We start from the raw sequence: 17972 nt of genomic DNA on the forward strand, positions 1-17972 counted from the left end.
TCAGAAAACATGGCCTAAGCAAGGAACAAAATACAAACATACAAGAAAACTAAGAACACTGGGCCAACATGGCCCAGGACCATGACAATATATGTGCATGCCTGAGTTTGTGTGATTTTCATTGTACAAGAATAGTTGTTTATTAAAAGAAAAGACAAAACAAAATCAGGAAAATATATATTCATTAGTTTGTTTATGTCTTTTTGTAGGTTCACGTCCTTCTTCATGTTTGCCTTTGTTGGCTAATTGTCTTTAGGTTTTACTTTGAAGGCTCATGTGTTGAAATACGTACTTCCTGCCTTTGTTCTTTGACCCTGCTTTTCCAGTTGCCTTCATTGTTTCCACCTGTGAATTGGTCCCATCTGTTTCTTTTGACCATCACCCTCTTGTCTCTCGCTTATCTTGTATTTTCTTCAGTCTTTTTATTAATTTCTTGATCGCCCTGTATTCCTAACTTTTGGACCTGTTCTGATATAATTTCTGTTTTTGTTTGTTTCATTGTTTGTTCTTTTAAATAGTTCATTGGTTTGTGTAACCTGTCTGACTCTAACGTCTGCATTTGGGGCCTTAAACCCAACATGACTGAACATCTTAAATAAGATTCACAAACTTGTTTTACTTTTTAATTTAAACATTGTTTTAAATTAAAAGATATTTTCCATTTTGTGATGAAGATTTTTATTGTGTGGATTTTGCTTTGTGGATGGCTAAAAAGGCTTTAATTTAATTTATTGTTTATTAAGTTTATTGTTGTGTTTTCATGTGATGTACATCGTTTTTTTATTTACTTTATGTCTTCTCATTCAGGTCAGCCTTGCATGATTATTTATTATATTATTATATTATTATTTTATTATAAACCTGCAGCTGAGAACAAAAAGTAAAACAGCTTGTCAATATTTTATACATTATAAACATTTAAACTTCAACACAGCACCTGAAGCTGAATAACTTATACCAGAACATGAAGCGGTTCCTGGTTGTTCACCTGATGAGTAATGGTTGCTTTCATGGTTTATTTGATATTTTATGTACCATTTGTCCAAAAGTGAGGACACAGAAACTGTCAGCATGTCTGTTATTTTGGGAGAGTTTTAGTTGGTTTTATTTTCAGTGTCTAGAGTCTAATAATAGCGCTCTACAGCTCACTGCTCACTGCCACATCGATTCTCAGGTTATATTTATATTTCAGCTCTAAAATCTCCCAGTGGATTAAAGACTAATCAATAGAGGATCATACCATTATCTTGCCAGCACACTGAGGCAAATCTGGGTCATAACAGAACTCCATAGGTGCTATTTTTCTTTTTATTATGCCAGGGAGTGTTTGATACCCAGATAAGGCCTTTAGTCACGTCGATGCAGAGAATTAGGGATGTTCCTGAACTTTTTGGCAGCAGATATGCTGACGCGCAGTGACGTTATTGTCAGGACTTCCTAGGGTCCATTATAATGTCTAATGTTTTATTCACATCTAGTTGTTTCATTCGCACAGCTCTTACCTCCTGTCTGTGTGCTGACTCGTCAGCCGTGCTGACACCAACAATCAGAGCAGTGTCGTCAGCAAACATGATGATGGTGCATTCATCTGAGTTGCATTTGGCAGGCATGTTTGGAAGCAGGTCAAACAACTCTTACTGTTTTTGTCAGCAGTAAATAGGTCAAGAAGTCTAAGTCCAGTGCTAAAACAGAGGCCTAACGAGGATACCACTCAAACACCAAGCAACAACCAGTCAGGGCTTCCTCCTTTGTGTGGGAGTCTACATTATGTACACACCTGAATGAAATGGCCTACTCTAAAGGTATTGGCCTTTTCTGATCCATCATTTAATCGTAGTTACCTTCTAAAAATGCTCAACACATCACAGACATCAACCATGTGGAAGGTCAGAAAACGGCTGTCTGTGGGGAAAAAGTAAGAAGATTGCTCCTGATCATCACTTTCCCTGCAGGTAGAAAAGAGTCATTACTGAATAACTATGAAAATAAAACTTTAAAACCTTAAGTAACATTATTGAAGTCTTATCTAAAATGTCGTAAGCCCTGCATGTATCCAACAGTCAGAATATTTTCTCTGACAGTCTATTCTCTGTTTGAGCTCATCATTTGTGACAGCTGTGATTCTTGGCTGTTGGACAGATCTCTGTGCCTTCCATGCTTCCCTCTGTTTAGTTTTAGTCCCCATGTCTCAATGTTCATTGTCTTTTGAGTACTTACTATTTTACTACTTCGTTTTCTTTTGCATCATATTTGATCTTGCTTTGTGTCTGCTTCACCCTGATTAGTTTCACTTGGGTTTGGCTCCACCTGTGTCTCTTTCTTACCTGTGTTTACCTGTATTTTTTGTTGTTGCTTTCTATTCAGACTTTGCCTTTCTTAGGGATTTCATAACAGTAAAAAAAGGCTTGCTTTTTGTTATTTAAACCTGCTCTTGGAACGTCCCTCCTGTACATTCTGGCCTATCCTCATTTCCCCTTGACCCCCACATTTATTGATTGGAAAAACACTTGCTAGACTAGCAAAATTAAGGTTACAGGCAACTTATAATGTACCCCTCTCTTTAAAATATAAAGTTTCTCTTATCAGCTGTCCATTTGCTTTTCCCTCTTCCCCACAACATTCAAGCCCAGCTGGTAACTTTTCAAAATTGAACACACATCTAATTTTTTTCAAATATACTCCAAACATAAGATTAGATGCATTAAGTCATGCACAACTTTTTCACTTGTGCCTCAGCACAGTAACTTCCATCCTCATCAATCTCTGAGTCACATGGACATTTTCTACATTAGTGTGGCTGCAGAATCACAGCAGAATGGATCGCTGTGGCTTTTGGACTCACTTCCTGTTTTCATGGTTTCATTTAACTGTTGCAACTTTCCCAAACCAAGCCACATCTGCAGAGCTGTCAGACCAGATAATGGTTTTTCATTCTTTCTAATTGAAGATGCATTACGTTGCACTGTTGATGGAGGGCAATTAGAGCAGCTCGTTGTATCTATTAATATGAAGCAGATGTTGGTCATTGCTTAAAGGGCTAAACAAAGTTGTAACAAAGCACAAGTCATATTCAAGAATCCTCATAAAAACAATGCGTTCACTTGTTCCGAGGCAACACATGGTTTTTAGGTGATGAGTGGAGCTTTTGGGACAGGGTTACGCTGGACCTGATATCATATCTGGTTTATGATGAATCACTCTGAGGTCTTTATTGTGACATGGTCTGGTGGGCTGAAAGAGGAGGAAGCTGACGTCTCTGTCAGGGTTCGTTTCCTGATGAAATAAATAAGACGCCATGACGTCAGCGAGCGGACCACGTGAGCAGAGCTCGTTTTGCTCGTAAAACTTGTCCAGAATGTCTCTGATGTCACTGTACAGTAGAGTTTGATTCACTTTGATCTGGATGTTGGAAGTCTAAGCTTCAGATAACAACACAACCACTCTGATGCTGAAAATAGACTTTCCGTCTTATTTTTGGGATTTCTTTGATTGTAGCTCACCCGTCGTCGGGCATCACGTGTCTGTCTGTTTATTATTTGCTTCCTTTCTCTCACAACAATCTTCCCATTTTTTCAGTTGGGTGCATTTAACATTTGTTTTATCAAAGGCTCAGTTTTAAAAACTTGAGATCAATTGCTGTAAGGTATTGATGCAATTGAATCTAAATTATTAATAATGAATGTAACAGACAGCAGGAGGGGATGAAGGAGGCAGTCAGATTCACAAAGGAGGGACTTTGCAATATAAAAATTCTCCCCTGTCAGTCCTGTAGTTGGGTGTATACTACTGATGGATTGACATTTTTCTAAGTTGTCACCTTCTGTTTAAAGCAATCAGACTGCTTTGACAAAACCTTGTTTGTCCATCATACTCCATGAGGTAAAACTATGGGTTTTATAACAGATCTCTGCTGGCTTGGATGAGAACTGTAATAATGTCACAAAAGGCTATCAGAAGGTAATGTAAAGCCAAAACATTTGCATTAAAGATTATATCTTCATGGTTCTGTAACGTCGGTCTGGCGAGGAAGGAGCGGCTAGCGTGTGGTGTGGGGGTTAGCCGAACAACCTGAAGCCAGTCGGTTAAATCCAATGACAGACTTTTATTCGCTGTCAGCAACATTACACCTTATAAGCCAGGTCTCCACGGCTGTACTCGTCCGTGCATACATGTGTGGACATTGGTATTGCCGGCGCCAGCTTGTCACAACAGTAAGGTTTCTTTTGAGATAAAAGAACATGAGCAGCATGGAATGGCTGCCGCTAACGACACACACCCACTAGGAGACTCCCAAAGCTATTAGGGCAACCCCCCCTAGTGGTGCTATAACCCAAAAGGGTTGTTACAGTTTCCGGGGACTCAAAGCTCTTGTCCATACCTGTATTTAAAGGTGTTTACCTGAATCTAAGTGTGACAGCAGCTTTCAGCCATATCTTAGGGTTTCAGACAAGGATGCTATCTTTGCAAAAGATGGTTTCATGCAAAAACTGAAAGAGGAAAAGGTGAGATTTAAAAAGAGTAAAGGAATGCATGGAAATAAAAAACAAGAGCTTAAATAACAGAGAAAGGAACGTGAGAGAGAGGGGATGGAGAGGCAGGATTTCAGTTTGCTTAAAGAGCTGGATCTCCTTCACCAGAGGAGGAGAAAACATGGAACAACCATCCCTCCTCCTGCAACTTTCATCATCACTCTATCAATTAAACATGGCCGTGGATTACACTGGAGGAGGAGAGGAGAAAGAAAGGGAGCAGACAGAAGGAGAGCACAGGATTTAGGAAAAGGAGGAGAGGTGATGGAGGAAGGAAGGGAAAGATGAGGATGGAAAGAGGAGGAGAGCAGAGAGGCTTTTAGCAGCCTGATGTAACCCAGAATAGAAGTTTTCAGAGAGGAAAAACAAACTGAGCTGGTGATCAAACTTGTCCGGTCGATACCGGTGTCCTTGTGAAGAACAATTCAAACAGTTTGGAGGCAGAAGAGGACACTCACGGGGAGCCATACAGGAAGCTCAAACCCCCAAATTTCACCCTTTTTCCCACCGCTTTTCACTGCAGTTGTGTGAAGCATAGATGGTAAAATATTGAGTGTTCCTAGAAGCTGCATTAACTCATTTGTTTGGTCAGGTAGTTTCATCGCATGCAAAAGTTAATTTTCACAGAGAGCTGATAAAATGCAGGAAATGGAAAAGGCTCATTTTAGCTGTAATTATTAATGCAGCGATGACACAAATGCTCGGGACTGGATTAAAATCCCTGAAATGAAAACCTTATCCGAATGGTGTTTACGTCTCTTGTTACGGTGTAACATCAGCACTCTGGCAGTTTCTCTGCTGCTGTCAGTCAAACACACACAGACGCACACAGTCAGTTGAGACCAACTTCTGATCTTCAGACCAGTTTTCTGCCTTTCAATAACAAAACTGTTGAACAAAATCATACTTTAAAGAGTTGTTGTCACCTCTGCACAACCCCACCTCCTTAAAAGGTGTAAATGAACACAAAAATTATATCTGCAAATTTGACAGCAGACATTTAAATAATGTAACGTCAATTTTGCCTGCTCGTCATGGCACATAATGGCCTGGGTGTATTTGAATATTTCATTCGATCACAATAAAAAAAAAAACATCACTTCTTCTGTACGCTGATGTAAACTTGCATTTAACGTCACGTTGTTACTCAGGTTGAGTCCTGATGAGCGCGTCATGTGTGCAGCAGATGGCTGTATGAAGACATCTGTAATAACAGCTCCTCCTGGAAGACGAGGGAACCGTCGGTAACCCTGTTGGACTACGCTAAAGTCTGAGCTCTTGGGTCACAGAAGAGCTTTTAAACATTGGAAAGTTGCCACATTTAATATGAATATTCATAACTACCATATTGCTGTATCAGTTTACATTCTGCTTTAGATTGCATGAAAACCATTGTATAAATAAGAAGTCTGATGTGGATCAGCAGTGCTGCCAAAAATGTATTAACATATTGTTTGGATTTACATAACATCATTATTTACAAATTTGTGAAAAAAATAACCGTGCCAACATCTGTCTTGTTTGGTGTCATATTAAACCATAAAAGTACAGCAAAGCTGACGCCAACAGTTAATTACAAGCACATCTGGAAGTGTTTTTATTTAGTGCGTATTTGGATTGTTTGACTGTTCAAAAAGGTTTATTTGTTACATCCTAAATGAACAAATTCAAATATCTCTGAGTGTCGGGCCGGTAATCGAAATCACATATATCTATTACAGATAACTGGGAAACCACACATCCTGTATTTCATTTTATATAGAATATAACTTAAAATAATTGATCCTCTGTATAACTAAGGTCAACTATAGAGTAACGACTGGTTTCTGGTCATCATCTTACAATTATGCTCTTTGAGACAAGTTTCCTGACCCGGCGCCATATGAACACAATTGAATTGCCTGCTCGTGAGTAATAACACCGATGCGTATCGCAAAGGTCTCTGGAGGCTTAACGGTGCATTTTTGCCCCGAGGCGCCTCTGGAGGTTGTTCCGGCCATGAAGGCGATGGAGGATTTGCTGTAACTCTTTCTACTCTGAGTTGGATCTTGTTGTTGTGCGGTTGTTGGTTGTTTGCACTGAGGGGATTTTGTTGAATGTTCAGCAGATTCTTTTCTTCTCTTCTGGTATTAAAAGGTCTTTTTGTGTACACACTCATGCCTTCAGCTGTTTTGCTCACTGTCCCATTTTTTTCTAAGGTTTTATAGAAAACCCACTGGCACCTGTATTCTGGGTTGTTGGTGCAACATTTGCATGAAGGTCTTTTCAGCCAGTGAGAAAAGTTGATAAAAAAGGAATTTTTGTGACACAGACAAAGATGCAAACATAAGAAGCATTGCTGTAAGTCATGGAGTCACTGCAGGAGAGGATGATTGTGGTTCTGTTTTTTTTTTTTCTTATAAAATGTTCAAAATATACAAAAAGAAAATCTGGCATCATGTTTAAGGATCTGTGATTTCAGGTCACATTGACTGCTCTCCGTGAAGAACCTGTGAAAACATTTTAGGTATGAAAGACGTTCCAACTTCCAAAAATGATAATGAAAATGTCCCAAAGCTTCCACTTAAGAGCAGCTGTTCTAAAAGTGGTTCTAATTTAAAGCTTTTGGACCACGTAAACACATCAAAGTGCGATTATTTCAAGTGCTGAGTTAGTGAGGAACATATTCCACGTTTGTGATGACTGAAAGAAAAGCAGTCGAGCGCCACTCCTCTGTGTGCCCGTACGCTGTTTAAAAATCAAAAGAAAAGAGCTTAAATATCCAATCATATTAAGCTGAGTTTGAGTGGATACATTTCAACCTTCTTCTTTTTCTTTACGTTTTGTTTTTTATAAATGCAAAAAGTTGGAAGATTAGATTAGATTAGATTAGATTAGATAGAATTTTATTAATCCCTCGGGTGGGTTCCTCTGGGAGATTCGATTTCCAAAAAAGCACAGCACCGACAGAAGTTACAGAGTTACAGAATATTATATATATACACACACACACACACACACACACACACACACACACACACACACACACACACACACACATATATATAAATACAGAGACAATATAAATAAAATATACGAAGGGGATAAATAGAATAAATAGGAATAAAAAATAAAAATACAAGTGAATTGCACATTTCAAGTATTGAGGTCTATTGCACTGTTGACTATTTACAAAAGTATTGCACAAAAGGTATTGCACAGTGAGGTGAAGAGGCACTACAGCTTAGTTGTTCCCCCCTCCTTTGTCCTCCTGTTTCCTGTACAAGCTCGAAGGCTTTTCCCCATTTTGAAATAATAGTAAAATACAAATATTAAGAAATACATTTTTAAAAGTCCTTAAATTTTCATTTCAGCTCTTCTCTCCTTCTTCCATTGTATCTGATCGGGTGGCTCTCCCTACAATTTGATTGTCCTTCCTGCTCTTCTCACTAAACGAATTATCATTGGCTGTCTGCCCCTCTATTAGATTGTGATTGGCTGGCTCCCCTATTACAGGTGGGAGATAAGGATCGGTCTCTGTGTTCCATTGGCTGACTCGGCATTATTGGATTTCTATCTGCTCCAATTGGGAAGCAGCATTTGCTTGTCTTTTAGTCCTTATGGCTGGGAATCAGTTTTTAGATTTCGAGTGACTCTCCAACCTTCCCAGTGTTTTCCATCTTTCCTCGCCAGCCTCCCCCTCTCGGCTTGTGTCTGTCTGGTCTTTGGTATCGTGGCTCGGTGCAGGATGACATAATTCTGGCCATGAAATATTTAACATGCTGAGAGAGCAGCTCAGAATATTTGGGCTGACCCGTGCCTCCCGAGACACTCCCCTTTTGTAAAACCGTTATTTATGACGACGGCTGGCTCCAACTCCAGCTGCAGGGTCACTACAGTCAGATATCTGAATGAGACCGTTTTGCTCCGCTGGATTCAGACAGCTTTCATTTTCTCCTTTTTCACATGTATACACTGTAAAAGAGAAAAGATAAAAAACCTTCAGATTTCAGTGAAACCAGCTACAGTAAAGTGTAATTTCTTATCATTAGGCTTTGAGTTTGTCCAACTCTGATTTTTCACTCTTAGATTTCTTTAAAATAATGTTTCATTTTTTGGCACAATACATTTTTCTAACTTTAAATGCTATGAGAGTTTCTGAGGCACAACAGCTGTCATTTTTATTAATGTTGCATCTTTTACAGGGTCTCTCAGTATTTTCCATGTTAACCACTGTTCAGACCAATAAATAAATAAAGGTATAAACGATTCAGTGTTTAGCTTCTCCTGCAGATTTCTTTTCATGTGCAGTGTGGAGGACACTTAGCCTGTAGGCACTGCTGGGTTTATAAATAACTCCCGTTTTACAGAAAATATGATTAAAAGGTTGAGTAAGTAAATAGTAAGGTCTGTATGTGACTGCACATGCTTGAGATTTACAGATTCAGTATATGCTGTTTTTCCTCCTCTTCTCTCTCACACTTTGTTCATCTTGACCTTCTCGCCTTCTTCTTTCTCTTTCTCTTCACCCTTCTCTTGACTGTCCTCACTCAACCTCCTCTTTCCTCCCTCCTTTCTTCCCTCCTTTGCTTCCTTCTCCTTCCATCTCCCTCCTCTGGCTTCGTGTCAAGCTACCACTCGATGTGTTGTCCTCCTCCTGCTGCAGGACGGAGACTTGGCTCCAGCAGCTCTAGATAATGACCCAGGAGAAAGAGGGGGGAGGGCGGGAAGAAGAGAGAAATGGGAGATGGCAAGAGAGATGGAGGAGAGAACAGAAAGGGTACGAGAGAGGGAAAGAAATAAAGGAAATGTGTGGAGAAAGGAGGGAGCGATGCACGGAGAGACAATATAAACTTTCTAATGCCTCTCTCGACATGCCAGCTACAAGCCCTCTAATGCTGCCATCCATTATTTAATATTGGATGGCACACACACACACACACACACACACACACACACACACATACACACACACACACACACACACACACAGAGTCTTAGTTGGTTTAATCACCCCACTCTGCAGCCACAACCTTCTACATTATAAAGGGCAACTTTACTCTGAGCTGAATAGCTTCGTTTTACTGACCTCTGCTGGTTGAGCATCCATCGCGGTCTGAGTGAGTTCATGGTGAGCACCTTTGGCTGAGCGGTAACTAAAAATGTTGTTTAGCAGAAATCCAGGTAAACTGAACGTCAGCTCAGATCTGGATGAGATCTGGCTAATTTCAGATCATTTGCTTTACTAACCTGTGGTGAAGTGTAACTAAATGCTGCTTTGGCTGCAGTTAAAGTCCAGCTAAACTTCAGCTAAGCTATGACTGATGTGCGACTTTAGTCTGGCCAGGCTTTCCCAAGCTCAGCTTTGGTCAAGCTCCAGCTCAGCAGTGCTCCAGCTCACTTTGTTTCACTTGTTCAGAGCTTTTGTTCATCTTTTTCAGCAAACTGAACACATTAGCAGCCTGAGATACAGCGAACGGCACTGTGCTGTTTCCATGTGGTAATTCTATTTTCATCACATGATTTGCAACTCATTTTCTGACCAGCACAAACATGTGAAATGACTCTGTATCATCAGAAATATTGATACAGTCACTCAAGAAAACATGGAAATTAAATTTTTCTATCTAATTAATGTTTTATTTCATGTGTTAAAGGATGCACATGCTCTCCGTCTGTCAGAGGCACGTTGAACATCCCGGTACACATGCCATTACACAAATGCTATTTGAATGAATAAGACGGCATTCATATTCATTCATTTCCTTAATTCGTTCAGACTGAAAAACATTTAAAAAAATCAGCTGTAGCTTTAAAGCTGCTAACATGCTACAGCTACTGTACAATAACTGTACAGTTTCCATCTTCATGGAAATTGTGGAAATGATAGAATATCAGACTCTACACTGTGTGTGTGTGTGTGTGTGTGTGCGTGCGTGCGTGTGTGTGTGTGTGTGTGTGCGTGCGTGCGTGTGTGTGTGTGTGCGTGCGTGTGTGTGTGCGTGCGTGTGTGTGTGTGTGTGCATGCAGTAATACTCTTTGGGTCAGTGAATAAGATAAACCATTAAAGTCATGTTTTTGTCTGAATGAGTTAAATATAAATCAGGCTTCATTGTGAGTCTGTGCCTTTGCACTCTGAGCACTATGTGAGTATGTACTCTATAATCCGTATACAATGTGTCTATACATTATAGAGGAGGTGGCTCATAGGTTGACCATGCTTTATGTTTGAGATTATTTTCTGCTGAATGGCTGTGGGCCTTCGGGCCACTCTGGGTAATGTAGTTGGTTGACCTTTTGATCTTCTTTTCTTCTTCTTCATCTTTAGATCCACCATAGATCCATCCAGAGCTCTACGCCATATTTTTATAGATCTGCTTAAAAAGTACCTTAATTTATAAATAAGAAAAACAGGCCTGACTGGGGAACAAAAAATCTTCCACCTAATCAAACAGCCTCAGACACACTGAAGTTATTGAACCTTGATGCAAAAAAACAAAACAAAAAACTGATGCAAGAGAAAGAAAGTACAAGAACGCTGCATCGATTTTAATCATAGTGGGGAAAGTCTACCTCTGGCTGCAGGTTGTGTTTACTAATAGATAATACCTGGCTCTGATACAGGATGGAAAGAAATCTTAAATAAACACACACTCAAGTATTGGGCCATGCTTCTTAATCTTTGAATTCAGGTGTTTTCAGTCGTATTGTCACAAGTGTATAAAATCACACACCTGGCCATGCAGTCTACTTTTACAATCATTTGGGAAAGAATAGGATGTGCTAAAGATGCGCAAATCAGTCACTTTGTGAAACGTCTCTCCTGTTAGATGTTCCACAGTCAAATATAAGCAATGTTATTGCCACACTGAAGTCTTTAGAAACCACTCTGTCACATTCTGCAGCCGCATTTCAGAGCAGTGGAGCTGATGGTGTAAATCTCACCAACAGTCTGCTGAATCAGTAACTGCAGACTGCCTGTGGCATTAACATCAGCACAAAGCTGTGCACCAGGAGCTTCAAGGCTTAGGTTTCCATGGGCGAGCAGCTTCTGCAGGCGCAGTGTTTAAGTGGCCCAGTACTTTAAATCCATCTGTTTTCTTACAGTTTACAGTCTTTGCAAAGAATAAAGCGAGGAGCTGCTGGCATGATGTTTCCAGAAGGATGGTGTTTGATACCACCAAAACATCCAAACAGAAACCATGTGGATAAATGAGGAAACAGGCGACATGTTCAAGTGGGAATCAGCGAGATTCGTAATTATAAATCATTTCCTGATTACATTTCATTGTAAAGGCTGTGGGCTGAGGACGCTGATGAGACTGTTTTAAGCCTTAATTTAAAACTTGAATTGATTTCTGTGACACAAAAATAAAAGATATGAACATATTTAATGTAACTTTAGCTGCACATAAGTGCGACAGCTTTGTTTTATCTTTCAGACAAGTTGGTTCCATGTTTATTGGATCTGTTTCACCATGGTATGCCTCCATTCAACACACACTCCCTCAAACCAACAGGCAGCCGCATCAAAGCTAATTTATGGTCCATTAAAGGGGCACTGCGTGTAATGTTTGGCTCTGGACGGAGGGCCACTGCAGATTTACTGCTGCCGTCTGGTAGTAAAAACTCACAAACACAAGGAGGACGCTTTACAGCTACGAGAGAGAAATGGAGCGTGTGCGTGTTTGTTGGTATTAAAAGAGGAAAAGCTAAATATGTCTCATAATTTAGGTCCAGCAGTAAACAGCAAACGCACTATAATAACAGAAAGCAAATGAGCCATGATTGCATGACATTTATCAGACATTGCTGTTGCTGTGCCAAGCTTTGCTGTATAAAAACGTTTCATACTTTATATTTGATTAGCTATAAGTCTGAAGACAAAGAAAACAGCGATCAGCAAAAACTGACGTGACAATCTTTCAACGAATATCCACAGAGTATTCAGTATATTGAATATTCAGCCTAGACTCTCTCAGCACAAAGACTGAAAACGATATTTAGGAGTATTAAAGAATATTTCAGTTTTAGTGGAAATGCAAAAAACTAATTCAAAAATCACCGGCTGCTATAAAAGGTAGAAGATAGATTGAAAAGACAGCATCAGTCATTTTTTATTAAAAATGAAATCATTGTCAATCTGTAATTTCTTTTATATTTCACATTCACAGAGCTGAGATTTATTACTAAAAATAATAAAAAAAGATTTTAAAGTTTCAACCCAGAATATATTTAATTCAAGTTTATTTATTTAGCTCCAAGAGCATTATTGCTGCTTTATATTGTAAGGTAGACTCACAATAATACATACAGAGAAAAACCCAACAATCAAGCACTTTGGCGACAGTGGGAAGGAAAACCTCCCTTTTAACAGGAAGAAACCTCCAGCAGAACCAGGCTCAGGGAGGGGCGGGGCCATTTGCTGTGATTGGTTGGGGTGAGAAAAGGAAGACAGGATAAAGACATGCTGTGGAAGAGAGACAGAGGTTACTACAGTCCCCATGATGCAGTCCTACAGGAGGCTAAGTCTACCTGCTATTTGGTTTGTGGGATACACCTGCATGTAGTGGATGTCAGTAATACTAACAGACAGGTATCTGCTTGAACCCAGAAAAGAAAAAGTTAAGCTCTATCTCTGTTGTCTCAAGCCCTTCTATCCAAAAACAGGAAAAAGGTCATGAACATTTGGGGTTAGCTGGCTTGATGAGTGATGTGCTGAATATTAGTTTCACAGCTGCTTAACTGATTTAAAGCGTTTGTATCATCCTCTTGTTACACCTGAAAATCCATTTGTGCTGCCGCCTGTAATACTGCAGCTTATAAATGTTGTTTTTCTGTATACGGCTGCGCTCACCATTTGAAAAAAAAAAAATCATTTTACAAGTTTTAATGAGAATTTTGAAGCATCTGTGATAAGATGGCTATTAGAAGTTGGTTTGAATTGGATTTTTTCTGTAAATCCATACAAATCGCCAATGAAATCTAATTTAGTTTTCAACATTTGCGAGGAAATGTAAATTTGTTGTTGAACTGATTAAATTGCAGCACCCGCGGGGGGAAAAATGACTTGGCTGTTAGGGCACCTCTAATGATGGTAGCACCTGATGAATGTGCAGGCTCTTTCTTCCTTCTTCAACAATTGCATGAATCACAGGGTCCATAAAGTGCAGGCTAATGAGGCTGCTGTTCCAGCTGTACGGAGTTAAACAGCTGGCAGATGCTCCGGTCGGCCGTCTGCCCGTCACAGAGCGGTTCATTTCCATTTACATTCATTTGCATTCTGAGCTGTACTCACACGGCTGGCAGCAGCTCGTTGCCTGTTTTCCCATCTTGTTCTACAGCATCAGGAGTTGTAGGAAGTTGGCAAGTTTATGACTTCGCCCTTCATCAGTATTTTGGGTTAAAGTCCTGAACTATGCTGCTGTCTGAAAATGAGATTTCTGAGATGTTTTCTTTCTGCTCTGATGTTTTCTCCTGTGAAAATTTTGTGCCAGCACCACAGAAACAAAGCCAATAGGAGGTTATTTAGGAGCATACTAATATCCTGATGGTGACGCTGCCACAGTCATAAAGACTTAGAGTCTACATTTGGAAGGGAACTGGCCTGGCATAAATCTACCACAGTGCACGAGCTCCAGAAAGGGAAGACTCACAACTTGTTTTTGTTTACTTAGCTTTAACATGTTGGTTAGATGTAGGCAGTAGGGTTTAGTCACTGTGTTGGTCTATGACGTTTGATCTTATAGTATCTGTGTGTCCTTGACCATGTGTGCTGTGCTGTTACGTCTGTGTTTTAGTCTTTTGCAGTTTCATGTGTCTGTATTTGTCTGTTTCCTTCACTGCTGTAGTTCTTTGTTACCTTTTATTAGATGTTACCTGTCGCTTTACTTCCACCTCCTTGCCTGCCTGTGTTTCATGTCAGCGTTTGTCCTCGTGTCCTCCATATGTTCCTCTTTGCATTTCCACTGTTGAGATCAAGACAAGCCTAGAGATGAAAACGAGATGAAATATAGTAAAATTTAAATATTAGTTTTGGGTATCGGACCCTAGGCTGTATATTTTTCTGTAAATTGCACACTTTTGACACATACATATGCTTTAAAATGTCATTAAATTGTAGTTTGTGCTTATTTTACAAACCTTGAAGTAAAAATTATGTAAAAACTTGAGAAATGATGAAGGAGGGAGGATCCAGATACAGGCCTCTCCGATGTTCAGGCTGAGTTCAGTTAGAGATCCGGCACAGATTCATCCTGGCTGTTTGGCCGCAGTCTGACGTCTCCGTCGATTCTTCTGAGTGCTTTTTTCCAACAATTACAGATGACTTCTGTTCCTCTCTGCCCTCTGTTATCTCCATTGATCTGTTCCCAGCTGCCAATATGTCTCCCGGCTGAGGACACTGGAGGTTCAGTAAAACTGACCTGCGTGCCGTCAGCACGCCCTCGGCTCCCGGCGAATTACAGTCAGTGATGCACTCTCCTCAGCCAGGAGTCCAGTGAATTTAAGAATAAGCACAGAGCTGGGTGAAAGATGCATCTTAACAATTAACTGCATATCACTTAGCTAAAGTCATTTAGCTTTGGAGAGTGGAAAGTCGAGCAGCGAGAGGGCCTAAAAGATCCATATTAGTTGTTTCAGAAGTGTCTCACTCTGTCTTTGTGCTTTATGTGAGTGACACGGTGGGATGCAGGTCTGAGCTGATGTTTGGAAGTGTGGAAATTCTGGTTTCAAAAAGCAGAGGATCAGGTTTGGTGAGCGTGTTCTGGCTCATTTTAGGAGAAATAATATACTTCCAGCTTCTCAAACATGGCTTTTAGCACACGGTGTTTGTCTTTCAGTACCACTGCATAATGTTTAGCTTTCAGAGTCCAGGTCATTTGAAATCAAGGCCTCGAACTAACCGCAGAGTAAACCGATTAATAGAGAAAAAAAGGAAATCAGCAAACACACACTGATACCACCGAAGATCTGTCTTTAACACCTCGATACAGAAATTTTGATCCAGTAAGAGAGCAGATAAGGAACCTGGGATTTTCTCGATGATTAAACTTCAGGATGTTCTGGCTCCATGCGGACCATCTCTGCACTTTATACCAGGAGGTAAAGTGTAGGGTATATGGACTATAAAGAAAAGCTATGAAGGAATGAGGGGAAAATGCAAATCATTCTGTGCAGTCTGTCAGTCAGCTGAATGCACTTCAGTACATGTGGAATTAGATTTAGAAAACAGGATTTATGCCAAGAATGAGAAGCAATTCATTATGAAACTCATCTTCAGGAGGAGCAACTGCACAGCTTTAAAATTAGCTTTAAAGTTTTGAAAAATAATAAAATGGCTTGTAAGATTTGAGCAGCACACAGCAGACAAGGTCGCGGCCTTATTTTGAGAAGGACGGATATATAATGCAGCAGGTACACGAGCAGAGAGCTGCAGTTCATTACCTATATATCTGATTTACTGTACAACCTGTGCTGATTTGCATATGTGTAATATAAAGAGTTAAATCCACAGTGAGACAGACACCAGTTAAAAAAAACGGGAATGTGTTCTTACAAATTAATCATTTAATCAGCTGGAAAGAAATAATTTCTTTGAGTAATAATGATTGGTACACAGTTCACTGAGGACTTAATTATAATAACAACTTTATGAGAGATTTTACGTCTCTCTGGAGAAACTTTCTAAAATAAGGTTTTTGATGCTAAAAGAAGTACAAATAAACACTACAGCAGCATTTCAAAGTTATTGTGTGATAATGTTTCATTTCAGATCCTAATACAAAGTACAGGTAGGTTAGGAAGCAAAAAGGAAACGTTAACGAAACGTGGTGCAGTTTTTTTTTAAGATTTCCCATAAAATAAACTAAGCTAAAAAAAAAAAACATAAGTGTAATTTTAAATGGATATATATGAATATTCATCTGACTCAGAGCCATTTACAGATCACTGACTCCTACTCAGAGACTGCATATGAAACAATTACATAACTTCTGAATCCAAAAGTGGAAACCTGTCCAAACACCTTAAAACTTTCAAAAAGTAGTCCTGCTGTAAAGACGTTTTGAAAAATGACCTTTGGCTCCTTTGATCCACTTTTCCTGATGAGTTTATGGTTTCATCTGCCCATTTCAAGCCTTATTAAATATAACATGATGTTCATTTTTCCAATATGATCCCCTTTAAAGTCAAAAAGCACAACAGAGCCAAGTATGCTTTATACTACCTTGTGATTAACCAACGGCTGTCATATGAGCACGCCGCGGCCCGTGATTTCTCAGGCTTATCTCTGCTTTAATAAAGCTAAGAAAACTTTTCAAAAATGAGACTTTGGATGCATCATCCAACGGCACTTCTTAAACCGGAGGACCGATTGCTGATCATATCTCTCTGAATATTTACTTAAAGAAACAAAGTAAACAGGTGGAGCTGAGCATCAATCAGCTTCTAGCTGTTGACTGGTTTGTATAGTAAACTGTTGACTGGTTTGTATAGTAAACTGTTGACTGGTGCAGCTGCAGGTTTCTCCCGTCGGTGTGTCTGAGCAGAATCACACAAAGCATCCTGGCCTCCTGCCAGCTCTCTAATCTCTTCCTCCTCCTCCTCTTACTTGTCCTCGTCTCACTACCTGTGATTTATGGCTGAGCACAATGAAAGGTGAAGGCCGCATGAGGCAGCGACCAGGAATTTGTGAGAGTGTGTGTGAGCAGCTTTTCAACACTTGCACTGTAATCTTGTGGCGGACTTGCCTATTTATCTTTTAACTAATACTACAGATTGAAAAAAACCTCTAAAATCAAATAAATATCCAGTTTCAGTGATTCGTGTTAGTGGCAACATTTTCCCAGTATTGAACTTGTTTGTCTAAACTGTGTTTATATAGTAAATTGCAGCCTCAAAGTTTATTGGAGGGACATAATGCTATTTATGTGATGATCACCATAAAGAAGTCTGCTTCTTGCTTAACCTCCTGCTTGGAATCAATGGATTCATTTATTCGGAAATTTCATATGAAAAACGTTTTCTCTCTGCAGATATGGAGACATGGTTCCAAACACCATCGCAGGGAAGATCTTTGGATCGATCTGCTCTCTGAGCGGCGTCCTGGTGATCGCCCTTCCTGTACCTGTCATCGTGTCCAACTTCAGCCGGATCTACCACCAGAACCAGAGAGCGGACAAGAGGAGAGCACAGCAGGTCTGATTCTGACGTTTCAGTATCGAGCTCAAAATAGTCTAACCAAGAAGTAAGACTGCAGCTTCTAGGTTCTGATGCAGGTTTAAGACAACACAAATAAAAACCATGTAACTAAACATCCACCTTTGACCTCTTCAAGGTCCACCCATCCATGTTGTGTTCTGGGATGAGTCTAATCAGATACTGTGGCCTTTAAAACAAAATCCCTTTATGATTAAAGTTGGCTGAAAACTTTTGTTTTCAGAGATACCTCATTTCAGCCATGCA

General features: G+C 39.8%; 1 protein-coding gene across 1 annotated transcript in view; it reads left to right on the forward strand.

Annotated features, from left to right (window-relative positions):
- Positions 1 to 17972, forward strand: part of kcnd1 (potassium voltage-gated channel, Shal-related subfamily, member 1) — an 80481-nt gene that overhangs the window by 47663 nt on the left and 14846 nt on the right. Inside the window, exon 5 of the mRNA XM_082518968.1 lies at positions 17543 to 17705. Within this exon, the coding sequence (XP_082375094.1) occupies positions 17543 to 17705 (163 nt within the window). The remainder of the gene's footprint in view (positions 1 to 17542; positions 17706 to 17972) is intronic.

The sequence above is a fragment of the Aulonocara stuartgranti genome, assembly GCF_965226115.1.
Source record: "Aulonocara stuartgranti genome assembly, chromosome: 20".
NCBI classification, from domain to species: domain Eukaryota; kingdom Metazoa; phylum Chordata; class Actinopteri; order Cichliformes; family Cichlidae; genus Aulonocara; species Aulonocara stuartgranti.